This window comes from Phoenix dactylifera, chromosome 3 (genome assembly GCF_051530095.1).
Source record: "Phoenix dactylifera cultivar Ajwa chromosome 3, Ajwa_hap1_PhDact_Kaust_v1.1, whole genome shotgun sequence".
NCBI lineage: Eukaryota > Viridiplantae > Streptophyta > Magnoliopsida > Arecales > Arecaceae > Phoenix > Phoenix dactylifera.
The window spans coordinates 39,590,695-39,606,690 of record NC_143192.1 but is presented as its reverse complement, the minus strand read 5'-3'; the positions used below and the strand labels follow the sequence as shown (position 1 = coordinate 39,606,690).

The 15,996-nt window shown below is 37.6% G+C and overlaps 1 protein-coding gene across 2 annotated transcripts; it reads left to right on the top strand.

Annotated features, from left to right (window-relative positions):
• The first annotated feature begins 4,531 nt into the window (after positions 1-4,531).
• LOC103697841 (general transcription factor IIH subunit 2-like) lies at positions 4,532-14,507 on the top strand. Of its 2 annotated transcripts, XM_039123171.3 has the most exons (5): positions 4,532-4,942; positions 9,584-9,643; positions 9,809-10,045; positions 10,123-10,498; positions 13,959-14,507. In XM_039123171.3, the coding sequence occupies exons 1-5, from the start codon at positions 4,592-4,594 to the stop codon at positions 14,087-14,089; spliced, it is 1,155 nt and encodes a 384-aa protein (XP_038979099.2). In that variant the 5' UTR covers positions 4,532-4,591; the 3' UTR covers positions 14,090-14,507. The 2 variants fall into 2 exon arrangements, with proteins under 2 accessions (XP_038979099.2, XP_038979096.2); XM_039123168.3 differs by having other exon boundaries at positions 4,533-4,942; positions 9,584-10,045.
• The last annotated feature ends 1,489 nt before the right edge of the window (positions 14,508-15,996 follow it).

Sequence of the window (15,996 nt, the reverse complement as noted above, 5' to 3'; positions counted from 1 at the left end):
GGATAGGATAATGGCTTGCCCGACCTATATCGTACCGTTCCCATCTCTAAGTTTTGGTACTTTCATTTGACTCTTGGGTATCCACTTACCTTTTTCTTCATTTATTCTTAATTATGGACTGACAAAATTGATACAGAAGAAATCTCTCTAAGATGCTGGCAAATTTAAGACAACCTTATTGACAGAATCCTTGCTCCCATTCATCCTCTAGGACATCACCATGGCTCAAAGGCCATGTGTTTACCTACCTATCCGTCAGTAACTAAAATTTATAATTTGCTTTTATTCCATAGTTTTTTCTTTTAGTACATATAATGCTTGGGAGATGCTATAGTAATCAGTTCCACTAATCTCGCCCATCCCCCCTTGTTCCTAATACTCAACCAATATAAACTTTTCCTTCATGGATCCATCTATGTTGAACTTCAAACATTGACCTTTTATGACCACAACTTATCTTACTATTTTTTTCTTTCTATATTGCTCGGAGTTATTTTTCTTTTCTGTTTTTTTTTTTTTTCTTGTTTCAAGTCAGCCATAACCGTAGCACCAAAAAAATTGCTCCTCTTCGCAATTCCTATATATCCATGCTTTCTCAGCCAGGTCACAAACTTGCTACGTCCTAAAATTTGAAGAGGTTTTCATTTATATGAGCTGGACGAAGCTCGAGTGTCTCCTTTGGAGCCAAAGAAAATTGATTTCTAGCAAAGCTTCCAGTGAGCAAGCTTGTGTTAAGAAGAAGGCAAGATTAATTGATCTTTGCTTTCTTTCTTTTTATAAAAAAATGCTCATGATTCTTCCTCAGGAGTATAATTGAGTATTTGATCCTTCCTACATCAACCTGGCTATCATTTCTTCTTGCAAGGACAGATATCCATTAATGGCGGCTATAATCTTCTTTTGTGTAAAAATAAAAAACAAAGTAGATCTTAAAAGATGCAAAAGACATTTGATTAGCAAACTTTGGCATCTCATCATGCAGTTGCTTTATTACATCTCACTAAATAATCTCCGAAGTGGGACACAAGAAAACAACAGAATGCAACATGACAAGAACTCACTACTCGCCAAGCACACTCCAACCCCCTTGGACAAAAACCCACCTACAAACGGATGTAATAAAGAAAAAAAAACAGCAGTAGAGAGAGGTGACCGGTAAAGTCAAGAGTCACCTCTAAGTACTCTACTCTCGAATGATTAGATCCTAAGAACAACGAGGGAGGAGAAAAGAGAGGGCTTGAACGCTTCCATTGCTTTCCTCAAAACTTCTTGTTGGAGTCTCCCATGCCGAGGGTGTTCTTCACGCTGTCCATTGCATTATGCGCCATGTTCATCACATGCTCCCCAGTCTGTAAACAAAACATGACCACCAAAATTGTACGTGTCATGATGGAAATATAGATAGAATTATTTACTGCTAATTTACAATATCCTGACTTTTTTCTTCTTTTTTTTTTGTTTTTTGTTTTTTGTTTTGAGGCAAAGTCAGGATAACTATAACAAATAATTACAGCAGCATATTAACCTGCGATACAAAAAAAAAAAAAAAAAACAGCAGCATTATAGACACTTGCTAATTAGATACTACAAGTGTCATGAAAGAGCATGGCTTAATCTCCAAATTTATTCTACTAATAAAAAAATGGTTTCCAAAACCGTTTTGTATCAGTACCGGCATTACAATATATTTTGACTAAGAAAAATCCATGCTCGCAATAATATATCTAATAGAGTACCAACTTTTGTTGGTAAATAAGAATCAAATAATTCAAGTGGAGTTTTTTTTGTAATGGATCAAGAAGATTGATCCATATTTAGAATTGCTTCATGCAAAAAAAAAATAAAGCACTCTCTTTTTTTTTTTGCGCGCGCGTGCGTGTGAGAGACAGACTACAACAATGATAATATAAACAAAAACAAATAAATAAAGTATTGGAGGTATGCATGGAAATGAAGCAGCATCATGGAAGAGCATGGCTTAATCTCCAAATTTTTTCTACTAATAAAAATAAATGATTTCCACAATCAACCTGTCTCAGTATAGGCATTACAATACATTTTGACCAAGATAATATATCTCATAGAGTACCAGCTTTTATTGGTAAATAGGAATTAAATGGTTCAAGTAGAGATTTTTTTTTTTTTTTTTGTGTAATGCATCAATCTACGTTGTGAATTGCTTCATGCAAAAAAATTAAAATATTTTTTTTTTTTTTGTGTGTGTGAGAGAGAGAGACGACGACGGCGGCGACAACAACGATAATATAAACAAATAAATAAAAGAAGTATTGGAGGAATGCATGGAAATGACCTGCTGGAGCATGCCGCCGGCATGTTCCTTGGTTTGCTGGGTGGATTGCGCGGCCTGTGATGCCTTTGCCTTTGCAGCATCCGCAGCACCGCACGCCGAATCCATCATCTGATCAGCCTTCGCCTACACGAAAAAACAAGCGACGCCAATGGTCAGATCTCGCCGGACCACAAATCCATTCATATAGCTAACCTGTCCCGCAGCACACCTGGCCCTCGCCGCGGGCTTGCCCGGACTTGAACATCTGCTGAGAAGCCATTAAAGGAAGATTGCCAACGGAAAATGAGACCGTTAACTTCCACCGCGTTCTCTTACGCAAACTTTCTTCTCACCTTTTTCTTGTTTCTTGTTTCTCTTGCTCCAATTGGATCGTTAATTGTTTATATAGAAGCCTGAGTGCCATCCTTAGAATAACACTTGACATGTGTCACATTTAGAGGGCTAGGAGCGAGTCATTAGGCTTTTGACGAGGTAATGCTGTTGGAACTTAGGAGGCTAAGATTTCTATTTACCTACTTGGCATCAGATGTCGAACATGCCTCTTTTCTTTTTTCTTTTTTTTTTTCTATTTACCTACTTGGCATCAGATCTTGTGGTGTCGAACATGCCTCTTTTTTTGTTCTTTTTTTCTTTTTTTTTCTATTTACCTACCGAGCATAAGATCTCGTGGCGTCGAACATGCCTCTTTTCTTTTTTCTTTTTTTCTTTTTTTTTTTTAGGGAACGAGGAAGAGTAGATGAACGGAACTGGAGGTAGAAATTGACGGCGCCGTCGGGCATGTTGTCGACGGCATTGAGGACTCCGTTGATGAAGCGCTGGGGGTTTGAGATTGAAGGCCTCGAGAAACAATTATTAATTATAAAAAAGATTCTCAATTTGATCCTAGGTTTAGTTTTAACATCAACTTTCTCGTTCATTTAAAACTTGAAGTTTTAATCCCTTTCTTTTATTTCTTCAATCATTGATAAGAACACGCTGCCTCGCTTTCGCTTCCCTCTGCCGCCGCTGCCGCAATTGCTAGGACAGATTAAATATTTTTTTAATAAATAAACTATAATTTATTATAATAAATAAAAATTTCAATAGCTAATTTTTTTTTACAGATTAAATAATAAATTTTAATGATGGCGAGCAAAAACTTCTATCTTTAATATTAGTATTAATTTATCAAATAAATATTGGCATCATTAATATCGACTTTACTTTATGTGATTCATGGTAGGATTTTTATCCTTCTATCTAAATGCAATATAACTAATTATAATAAAAAAAGGTTTTAATACATAGATTTTTATCATATATTAAGCAATAGATTGTAATATTGATATAGCATATTAATGTCGATGTCTTTAATGCTAGCCTCTGCATGGCGAATGAAAAAAATTGTATACGAACTATATCTCCAATATTAGTGAGAAACCCAAATTTCATACCCATAAAAATGATTCTAGATATTCAAATTAGAAGAAAATTATAGATATAGAGTTAATATATTTACGAGCCAGTTCTATCGTCTTGGAGGGGGACTCGACCACGATTATCAGCTGGATTCGAGGGGGTCCAAAGGGCAACGGTTGCGTCCACTTTTTGCTCCGAGATATCTAGGTAATGGTGAGAAATGGAGGGGTTTTCTAGGCTAAGCATATCTTCCGTGAAGCTAAGAGCCTAAGAAGGCTGCAGACTAGATGGCTGCTTATGTAGCCAGTCACTCGGATAGTACCCTGTGGGCTGGAGATGGGGAGTTGCCTCTGACACTTCGAAATATTTTATTTTCTGATTTTATTGGGTGCATCCGTACTCGTGTGGTATGATCCATCCGCCCTAGCAAAAGAAAAGTTAATATATTTTAAAAATAATTTTAAACATAAAGTTGGTATAATTGGAAAAAAGTGAGAAACAACATCGTTCCATCATACTACGAAAAATATGTAGATACTGACAACACAAGGTGAGTACCAAAGTTCCCATTATATAACATATAAACGACAATAGATAGATTGGACTCGAGGGTGTCAATTGGTAGGGTTTTTTTTTTTTTTTTTTTTTTTTTTGATACCATGGCAACTCACCCATATGGTAGTCTTTCAAAATTGATATCAACGACCAAGGTTAAAGTCTTGTCTCTAAACCTAGGTTACAACTTACAACTCACCGGTATACCAACCGGTTTCCGAGTCGTTCCGGTCCAAAAGACAGACAAAGATTCGTCCGGTTCCGCCACCAGTCGGTAGTCATCGAAGAAAAGAAAAAAAAAAAGAAAAAAAAGAAGCGCACCCCACCATGAGCGGCAGTGTCGCAGTCCACCGCGGCAGCCTCGGCTTTCCGGCGATGGGAGGAGGAGAGGAAAGGAGAAAGCGAGGCGGAGACGAGGAGGAAGAGGAGGAGGAGGAGGAGGAGGAGAATGGTGTCCGGGGGATGGAGGCGTGGGAGCGGGCCTACGCCGACGAGCGATCGTGGGAGGCGCTCCAGGAAGACGAGTCGGGCCTCCTCCGCCCCATCGACACCAAGACCCTCGTCCACGCCCAGTACCGCCGCCGCCTCCTTCTACGATCCGCCGCCGCCTCCTCCGCCGCCCCCCGGATCCAGAAGGGCCTCATCCGGTACCTCTACGTCGTCATCGACCTCTCCCGGGTATGATTTCCCTTCTTCTCTCCATCGGATTTCGTTCCATGGCGTTAATATTATATAAATTTTTGTTTTTTCGAATCGGATCGATGGAGAAGATGAAAAGATTTGATTTTTATGATTTATTTTTGATCGTTCATCAAGGAAAATTAGTGTAGGTTGTTAATATCTGGATGAGGAGAATATTTGAGCTGCGAACAGAGCCATGGAGGATCAGTTTGGTTGCAATGAGTTGCTTTCTTCTCTTTTTTTTCGGTTCTTTCTAAGTTTGCTGCTGGGTGTTGCTGCTGTGCTTAGGCTTTGGTTGTATTTGTTTGCGAACATCTCGTTATGTTATTGGTTTATGAAAGTTCATGGTTTGAGCTAGGTCGGGGAAGGAATGATGAGAGGTTGAGTGAGCTGGTAAGTAAAGGGAGAAGGCCTGGCCCATTGTTCGGAGACACTTGAATCCGAGTTGGTGATTTAGGTGTTGCGGTTGAAGGAGATCAGAGAAAGTACAGCACTGTGTAGATTTAGTTGTGAAAAAGAAAGGACGATACTTGATGTGGTGCTCATCCATTTCACCAAATGATGTTCTTCTTCTTTTGGCACGGATGATGAGAGAGCAGGTTTGTGAATATAATAGTAGGAGGCTGCGGGTTTAGACTGAAAAAGGCAAGGTTTTTGAGGTTTCAAGTTGCCAGCACTCGACAGAAAGTTGGTCCTGTTGAAGGGGCTAGATCTAATGAGAAATGCTTTTGCAATACAAAATCTTGCATAAAAGAAAACTTATACAGCTCATGTGTAACGTTTTACTCCTCTCACTAGCATTTGCACTTACCATGGTACAACTATTAGTTATAACAACAAATGGAATTCTTGCACCTCCACTTGTAACTTTTTACATGTGAGGCTCTTGTGTTACACTAGGCCTACTTAAATCTGATGGGTACCTGGGACTTGTAAGTTGGATATGATCAAGGGTTAGATGTTTATGTTCCCCGTTCTTAAACAAGTCTAGGACAAGTGGGTCGTGGACCCTCTTTGACATGGAAGGACATAATTTTGCAATCAGTGATATTTGTAAATATAGTAAGGTTGATTGGCAAGTTTAAACAATATATTTTGTTGGTGGTCCAGCTGTAATGCTTATCTCTAAGAGATTTTGCCATCTTTTAGGTGTCTCTAGTGAAACCTCCTAATACTTGGATTTCAGCCACGGTTGCTCCACTTATGGATTTTGATATATAAAAGTTAACAGGTCTAGATGTTCATCACGCTTCTCTTAACAGGAAGGTAGATTAAAACTAATATGTTCATCACCAGATACTTTGCCATTTTTGACCTTGGAAACGTTTCATTAAATTACCATTGAAAAATTTAACGGGCCTCAAGATGAGAACTGCCGTATAGTGTCCTGCAATAATGGCTCCTGGACATATGGCCTAGTTGATAGTGTAATAGCATGCCACCATCTCTCCATCTACAGGAGAAGCAGCCAGTATCTTTCACTTCATGTTATAACAAGAAGTTGTACCACCATCATGTAAGAACGTATAACTCAGACTTCATGATATCTGGTGATTGTACAATATGTAAGTCTTTGTCTATAATATCCAGATTGTTTTAATCAAAGAGTCTATAATCAATACTTAATCATGTATCCCATTGTACCTTAAATCTATAATGGACCAAACCTTTTTCTGCGGCTTTCCAATGATTTAGAAATCCAAACTGTATGTACAATATCTTAGTGGACATAGGCATATATTAAACTACATTAAACTCCTATCTTGTAATGCATAAGGAAACACTTGCATTTGCTCCTTGAGATTAATTATTTATTTGGCATGGAAAACTTTAGAGATGTCACTGATCTCAAAGTTATCGGGGAGAAGTTGTTTTGTCTCAGTAGCCCCAGCTCAGAAATAGCAAGTAGAATATTATCTATATAAACCACTAGGAAAATTAAATTGCACCTGCTCGCTTTAGGTAATATGCAATGGTTAGGGTTAGTCTCCATGTGCCTTTCACTTTAGTCTCATAAGTCTAAACTAGGTGTTTTCTTTGCTTGAAGCGAAGCCTTATAATTGCGCTACATGTGGCTGAACTTCTAACTTGTACTTAGCCAATATATCCATGATTGCTTTTGGAGAGTTATTATTGGAATTGGAGAGAACGTCTCATGGTGATATAGGCCTTTTTTTAGAATGAACTTCGAGCAACAAGTTTGGCCTTATGTCACTCTATTTCATACTAGGAGTCTCTTTTGATAACAGCTTTTAGCATGCTGGGCAGTTAACTGATTCCAAAGCACTCTTTTGGCCATTAAAGGCAACTATTCTGCATGATGTTATACGATATTGCTATACGATATTAAGAAGTTAACACTGCAATGGTTTGCGGTAATTGCTAATTCCTGCAAGTATGCGATGAAATTTAATGGAATTGCAAATTTCCAAGTCCTTCATGACATTAATGTTGTTCCTTGATTTTCAAGTGGTAGTTGATGACCACTAGCTTATAGGTGGAGACTTTTAGATTTGGTTGTTGTTTAAGACTTTAATACTTATTATAAAAATCTCGTTGAACAATCAGGTAAAGTGTCATGGTGCCATTCTTAGAATTTTCCATTTTTGGCATGATAAATTTCTTATTGGTTTTATGGTTTGTCACAATAGTTACTTTGTTATGAAATGATAAAGCAATCATGGTCAGGAGTTTCAAAGTTAGGATACTGACTAAAGCCTTATACATACTGACAAGTTATTTCTTGACAACTATCAAGAACCTTGGCAATAGGATTGTCAAGAGTGACATTCTTGAATTTTTGGGGATGTGCTTTTGTAAATCCTATACTAAACCATGCGTGATCACTCCACTCATTGCTCACACTTGGCCTTCATCTCTGTCTCGTATGCATGGGGATATGTTGTCTGTTCATATGAAGTGCTCAATCCAGGTCCATGCAGTTTACTGGAGGTGATTATGTTGTTGTATTTTGTGAAGTTCAAGCTCAAAATAAAATTGATTCTAACCTGAGGAAAAAAATCTAGAAAATAAAAGAAATTGTAGATCCAAGTTTATTGATATTTTATCATTCAAGGTATAACCTAAGCCCAGCTCCATAATTCCATTAGACAAGCAAGTCAATGCATTTTCGTAACCCTTTTCTTTAGTTAATAAGATCACCACATAGTGATTTGCTAAAACTTCATGATGGAACCAAAGTGGTGGTGCATGATTCTTAAAAGATCCTTAGGTCCTTCAGTAACGAGGACCTACGTAATCATCATACACAGGCCCATCCTTCTTTCCTACCATCAAATTTTAATAATGGTGATATCCCTTTCAGGACAACCACCATTTTTAAATCCATGATGCAAGTTGGAGATAGGATACTTCATCAAAATGATCCGGATATATTTGGGTCTACATATTCTAATGCTCGTGATGAAGTAGACTGTTTGTGCATTGTCTTATAAAGCTTCAAGCTTCAAGCTCCCAAGTTTGAATTAAATTGAAGCATGATCAATATTTTAAATTGGGGTATGTTCAATATGTGTGGGCGCGTGCGCGCGCACATGCATGTGTATATACAACCTCCATCTCTTGGAGGAGGACTTAGCTTACTCAAGGTAGGATTTGGAGGGCAAGAAATAAGGAAGGGAAAGGTGTGACAGGTAGCAAGCTGGTTGGTATCATTATGGGTCAGTAAGAAGAGAGATGTTGTGGACAAAGCTGGGGGAAACAGTACCAATGTATTGGAAGCCGGCTTTTATCAAGTTTTGAGTTGTGACAAAAGGGAGGCAGGAGGTGGGAGAAAGTCACAATGAGCTAGTCTACAGGAGAAGACAATAGGTGGGATTTCATAATAAACCTTAAATATGAGGGGTTTAAAAGTTTCCCTCTTGTATTTCAGGAAGGATAGTGTCATTGTAACTTGCAAGAATGTGGCTTATTGTGTATGAGGTTTAGAGCGAAAGAGGCTTACCTTTATTTTACACTATTTTATTTTATTTTTTTGAGATTCCACATTTCCTTGTTCTCTTGATATAGTGGTAAATTTGATATACTGTTTTACTTTGATTTTTCATGAATGCAACTACTGCTTTGCAGTTTTTAAATACATCATGGCATGTTTTTTGATAGTGAAAACATCCCTTTTAAAAAGTCCTCTCTATTGAGTAATGTGGAATGCCACTTTCTTATGGCATTACATTTATAAGATGATGTCCCATATAATTAACTTGAGCATTCAGAGAATTTTGGTGGTCCAGAATGGTCACAATTTGACACTGATAGATACTGATTTCAAACAAAGCTGGAACATCCATTCTGTTTCATATCATTATATGTAGTTTTATCTTGATATTTAATGAATAATTACTGTTTTTTTCCCCAAAAAAAAGGTACATCATAGGATGTCTTTTCAAAAGAAAAGAAAAAAGAAGAGGGAAAACAAACCTTTTAGCTCTAGTAACATTATAAGGTGACTTTCTTATAAAATCACACTCATACAGTGAGTTCTCCATATAATTAACTCAAGTTTTCAGAGGAATTCGACAGCCCAAAATGTTCATTCATATTGATATGCACTAGCTTCAAACAATTGTAGAGCACTCATTCTGTTTGATATTGGTATATTACTAATTTCAAGTAATGCAGGCAGCTTCAGAGATGGATTTTCGCCCTAGTCGAATGGTTGTGGTTGCAAAATGTGTTGAGGTATTCATTAGGGAATTCTTTGATCAGAATCCATTGAGTCATATTGGTATGGTCACCATAAAAGATGGTGTTGCCCAGTGCCTAACTGATTTAGGTGGCAGCCCAGATTCACAGATTAAATCTTTACTTGGCAAGCTTGAATGTTCTGGTGATGCTTCCTTGCAGAATGCCCTAGAACTTGTCTATGGATATCTGAGCCAGATCCCATCATATGGTCACCGGGAAGTCTTAATCTTGTACTCTGCTCTCAATACCTGTGATCCAGGAGATATAATGGAGACAGTCCAGCAATGTAAGAAAGCCAAAATAAGGTGCTCTGTTATCGGCCTGTCAGCAGAAATTTACATATGCAAGCATCTTTGTGAGGAAACTGGGGGTTCATATACTGTGGCATTGGATGAGGTGAGGATAATGTCCTTGTTTTTACCTTTTACTAGTTAATCATGTATACCAACAAAATATTAGTGTTATTTTGGCAGTCTCATTTCAAGGAATTGTTACTGGAGCATGCCCCACCGCCCCCTGCAATAGCAGAATATGCAGCTGCCAATTTGATCAGGATGGGTTTTCCTCAGAGAGGAGCAGATGGTGTTATTTCTATTTGTTCTTGTCACAAAGAAGCAAAGGTTGGTGGAGGGTACACCTGCCCTAGATGCAAGGCACGCGTGTGTGAGCTACCAACTGAATGTCAGATTTGTGGATTGACACTTGTTTCTTCTCCTCATTTAGCAAGGTCTTATCATCATCTTTTCCCAGTGACACCATTCAATGAGGTGTCTTCCAGGATTCCAACTAAATGGAGTCAGAAGTTACCACAAACTTGTTATGGTTGCCAGCAGAGCCTTGTGAGCCATGGTAAGCAAATACTTCCAATTTCTTGTCTTTAAACCTTACAGTCATGTATTAAAAGATTGATAAACTCTGTATAGGTGAAGATGTATTATGTAATGGTGGGATAGAAAAAATTTGCAATTGTCAAATTTGGAACGAGAGTTCAATTCATAGAAAGGATTATGAATATTTTTCATATCATTGATACATTTTATAATATTGGTAATATTTTGCATATCTGACTGACCACAATCAACTGTCTCTTGGTCTAAGCCTAATAAAAAAAATGGTGTTTGATCCATTTAGCATCAAATTTATAAATATAATTACTTACATAATGTAGTATTTCATGATACTATACTGCAGATTAGCTGTTATGTGAGCTTATCAACATTGTTTCTGTAACAAAATTACTTGAAATATGAAATAATACTAACCATGTGATCACTAACAAATATCATGTTACTAAGGATATCAGGTCAAAATCATACTCATCTCAATGTTGCAAAAGGCTGCATGCATAGCCTTAATAGCTTCTGCATCCAAGGTCCGCCGTACCGGTCCGGATCGACGTACCGGTGGCCGGCCGGACCGGTCCGGTACCGGTACCGTACCGGTCCGGACCACTTTCTTTCCCATCAAAAAAAAAAAAACCACAGCGAGGCGCTGTGGTTCCCCCCCCCCCCCCCCCCCAAAAAAAACACCGTACCGGTGCGAACCGGCCGGTTCGCACCGGTACGAGGCCGGTACCGGCCGGTACGGTCTCCGTACCGGCCGGTTCACAGAAGAAAACCGGAAATACCGGTTTTCATCTGTGTCCGGTACCGGTCAGGGACCGGACCGGTACGTACCGGCCCGTACCGGCCGGTACGGACCGGTACGGCATTCCTTGTTCTGCATCTCATCTTTATTATATGTTTTAAAACTGACAGGACTCGATAATTGTGATTTAATTTTAAATGATATGGATCTGATTTCTAATAGTTTGAAGTAAGAATATGGAAAATGGTTAAATTGGGTGAACCTATGGTTGACCAAGTGAATCCTGGAGCCCCAGAACATCGAAACAACACATTGAGACTGGAAAAAGAGAAACATGATTCTTCTTACATTATTTTCGGTTGAAACTAGTCACAGTAGAGGCCATATGTAAAGCCCTATGACCAGCCATATAAATCAAAAAGCTCCCTTTTGAGACAGGTTTAATTCTATGAGCTTTTGTAGATTAGCTCCAATTACATTCAACGGAATAGGTGTTTGGGCCTACTGCTTATAAAAAAGAAGGAAAAATATACATATGTATGTACATATTCTTCTTTTGAATGCTAAGGAAGAATATATAATTGAAAACACTTAACTGAGGTATACTAATGTTTGAATCAATCAATTTATATAATATCTGAAATCCTATCATCTTTGCACTTGATAAACCTAACTTTGTGTATGTTGCTATTTTCCCTTTTCCTCTATTTAACCTTCTCATATTTTTTTGACCTTTATCTATGATATAGATCATCATCAGCTGCATGCGTGGACTTAATAGGTTATTAGTTTCATCTTTTAAATGTCTTAAAACTGATGGGACTCGGTTATTATGATTTACTTTAAATGATACAGATCTGAAGATAAAAGATGGAAAGGGGTCAATTGATTGAATCTATGGCTGAATAAGTGAATCCTTGAGCCTGAGAACATAGAAACAAGGCATCGAGACTGGAAAAAAATAAAGAAATATGATTCTTATTACATTATTTTCAGTTGAAACTTGTTACAGTAAAAGAGGCCATGCTTAAATCCCTATGACCAGCCAAGTACTTCAAAAGTCTCTTACGTTTAATTCTATGAGCTTTTGTAGATTAATACCAATTACATTCAATGGAATAGGTGTTCAGGCCCACCACTTATGAGAAGGAAAAACATTTACTTCTTTGAATGCTCAAGAAGAACAAATATTTGGAAATCTCTTAACAGATGGCCTACCAATAGTTGAATTAATCGAGCCTTCTAATCCAAGATGATCAAGACACTAGAAGCGCATAGATGAGACAAAGGATTGCTACCCCCCATTTTTTTCTTGTCAGTCACCAAGTTAAAATAACTTCTATCAGGCCAATGGTTAAAGACATAGTTAGCTAACATTTTTCATGGCCAGCTTTCATGTTTTCCACCATTTTGTTTTGTTTATATTCTCATGTAAAAGGTAAGCATATACGGTAATCACCATTCTTCTGTTTTTTAAAAGTAAAATAATAGAAACAACATGTTTGTTATGAAAAAAGATTTGCTATAAATACTTGGAATCCCATTCCTTATTGTGACTCTATTATGCCACACAATCCCATAAATAAATTTTCTAGGTTGGTAACTCAACAGCATTTGCATCTATCCACCAGCACAGAGTGATGCCTTAAATTAATTTGTTGGTATCATTATTATGTATATATGTAAGGAGACTATTAATTGGTCATAGAATATCTTAAATACCAATGCTGCACGTTTTTTAGATTAAGAATTTTAATCCATAGCCAAACTCTTATTAATCGAGACAGCTTGGTTTTGTTGTTTCATTTCCTTAGTGATTTGGTGATTGATATGGTCCACAATTTACATTTTATTCAACTTCCTTCTGAAGTACATGCTACTTTTTTATGTTATTTGTCAATGCATTTTCCTGTTTATTTTCCCATTGCTGTCCGTATGCAGTTGTATTAATAATTCAAATGTTTCCACTTTTTCTTTTTTCTGATTACTTTTGAGAAAGCTTTTTTTTTGTGTGCGCGCCTGTCTGTGTTTTGGGGGGGGGGGACCTGGCTCCTATTTCATTTTTCTCACCTTTTCATGATTTTTTTCTGAAACTTTAGTAGAAGTTAATTTTCGAGAATTTCAAGTTTTGCCTTCACTAAATTATATTCCAAATACTGAGCTTGTTACAATGGTAAAAGAACCAGGGACATGCAGTTCTTGAGGTAGTACTGAATTATAAATGGCACAGGTTTCTGAGAGCAGTAACTTTGACTCAGATGTGATATATAGACATGACATATTCTGATGTGTCATCCTTGGTGACAGCCTGTACTCAGTCCAAAGAGAATGTCCCACATCAAATATGAGTAATACCTTTTACTAATTAAAAATCTGCTTGTGTTTATCAAAAAGTTATTTGGAGAATAACTTCCATATGATTAATCCTGCATCTTATTAGAACCTCAAACTGCTTAAAACCGATTTATCTCAGATCAAATATTTACTTGTGTTGCTGTTCAGAATAATTTCATCTCAGCTTTTTGTTGTAAACTTGTTTACTGCTGCATATTCTGAGTCAGAATATTATCCATTCAAAGTGAACCTTTCTAAATTTCTTCTGCTTTAAAGTGATTCTAATACACATTATGCATGCCTGCATACTTTTTCACATATGTATTTATATCACAACATGGTTTGCATTTTATTCTTCTAACCAAGTTCGCTACCAAAATCTATGCAGGGGGTAAATCCGATCCCCATGTTTCCTGTCCGAAATGCAATCAACACTTCTGCCTTGACTGTGATATCTATATCCATGAGAGCTTGCACAATTGCCCTGGTTGCGAGAGTCAGCATGGCTCGACTACATAACAGTTGCATTTTCAGCAATATCGACAATTGTTGCCTTGGTTAATGCATGGCTTAAGAAGAGGCCGATTTCTCATGGGGCTTTAACAGCGCACTGTATTTGATCTCGCCATGTTGTTTGGTGTCAGATTCATGGAGCCAGTGGAAATGTCAATTTGCTTTGACCTCCTATGTATTGTTGCAGGATGGTTTCAGTTGCTTATTGATGTGCATACAGCTGAAGTTTGAGGTTCTCCAAAGTACAAACAATCCAAGTGCTTATTTGCCCTTGTCTTGCTTATTCCCATGAGCTAGAAGACCCTGCGGATTTTTGCTTCAATTTATCCTCCACCTCGAACCTCCATATGTAAAGATAATCCTGACACCTTACATGCATCTAATTTGCATCTATAATATTATGACCAAAGAGCTCTGCATCTAATTTGCTTGTATCGCCTAGCTTTTGTTTTTATGCTTTTTGTTTCTGAAAGAGAGAATCCAGATGGGCATGTTATCAAGAGGTGTGGCTCATGGTCTTCTGCTAAAAAATCCAACCACATGGGAATCTATCTTTGTGCACATCTACAATGCAGTGGAAGGCCCTATCTCAGTATGGTAAAAAAATAGTGGCAACATTATAGCCAATGAATTATCTCAAAAAAAAAAACATTATAGCAAATGAAAGGTTGAAGAATAAGCAGATTATGTTTTTTTTCCATCATATATAAATATGCACCTTTTTTTCTTTGATCTGCAGTAGAGTTATATGCTAGGCTTGGGGAACATGATTTATTTCAAGTCCTCAATTTATCAGCATATTTAGCCGGTTCAGCAAAGATTTATTTTGTTCTCTATTTTGAATCAGAGAATAGTTGCATTCCAACTGAAGCTCAAGCTTGTGGACTAAATAAAAGATATGGTACAGAAGCAAACGGTTTTCCAAGCAATCGCGATCCTTCATTGGACTCTTACATGATTCCATATGTAACTTCGTTGAGAGCTAGGTTTTACTCTCCGGATTCCCTGAATTCCAAAAGATAAAGATGTTGACTTTATTGGTTGTATTTGTACTCGTCAGATATGAGTCGCCTTTCTTAGAAAAAAATGTTTGAGATCCTTGAAAGCTTGTTTTACATATCCTAGTCAAAATCTTTAATCTATTAATTCTGATATATGTGTGCAGGAATCTCTGAAAATGTAATAATAATTGAGACTTGTCTCCGAGGATAACTGTGAGGACCCGTGCGGACGTGTATTTAGTCCCACATCAGTTATTTGCTGGATAGATCTTGGGTACTTATACAGGATCAAGAAACCCAAATAACACCTACCGACTAGCCATTTTGGGTAAGATCCTGGGTTGTTACAAAATAGTATTAGAGCGGATCCGGCCCATAATCTATGTGAACTAGGGGATACTGCAGTACGGATCTATTGGGGCTGACCACAGGCCAATCATGATGTTTGTAATTAGATTTGAATAGATTTGAACTCTTAGCCTGACAAGGACATCAGGGCTTAAACGGGGAGAATATGTGAGGACCCGTGCGGGCGTGTGTTTAGTCCCACATCAGTTATTCGCTGGATAGATCTTGGATACTTATATAGGATCAAGGAATCCAAATAACACCTTCCGGCTAGCTATTTTAGGTGAGATCCTGAGTTATTACAATAACAATCATCAATTTCGATACACCTTGATGTGGTTTTGTGAGAATTATTCTTAATCTAAAATGCTTTTCCCGTATAATAACTCATGATATTCAAAAAGTATTTTAGTTCATGCTAGAAGAAGGCTACATACCTCATCGATCAGCTAAAGGGATATGTGTGTGTGAGCATCAAATATGTTGAGCCTCTCCTCTCCCAAGACCCAAGTATTGCTAACATCACCTGATCCAGAATTTTAAACGGGCTGTTTTTTGGAATAT

Bases quoted from the DNA above. Each gene is read 5' to 3' on its own strand.
- LOC103697841 (XM_039123168.3), top strand. From the start codon at position 4,592: ATGAGCGGCAGTGTCGCAGTCCACCGCGGCAGCCTCGGCTTTCCGGCG. The intron at 4,943-9,583 runs GTATGATTTCCC...CAAGTAATGCAG, and splicing joins TCGTCATCGACCTCTCCCGG to GCAGCTTCAGAGATGGATTT. The intron at 10,499-13,958 runs GTAAGCAAATAC...AAATCTATGCAG, and splicing joins GCAGAGCCTTGTGAGCCATG to GGGGTAAATCCGATCCCCAT.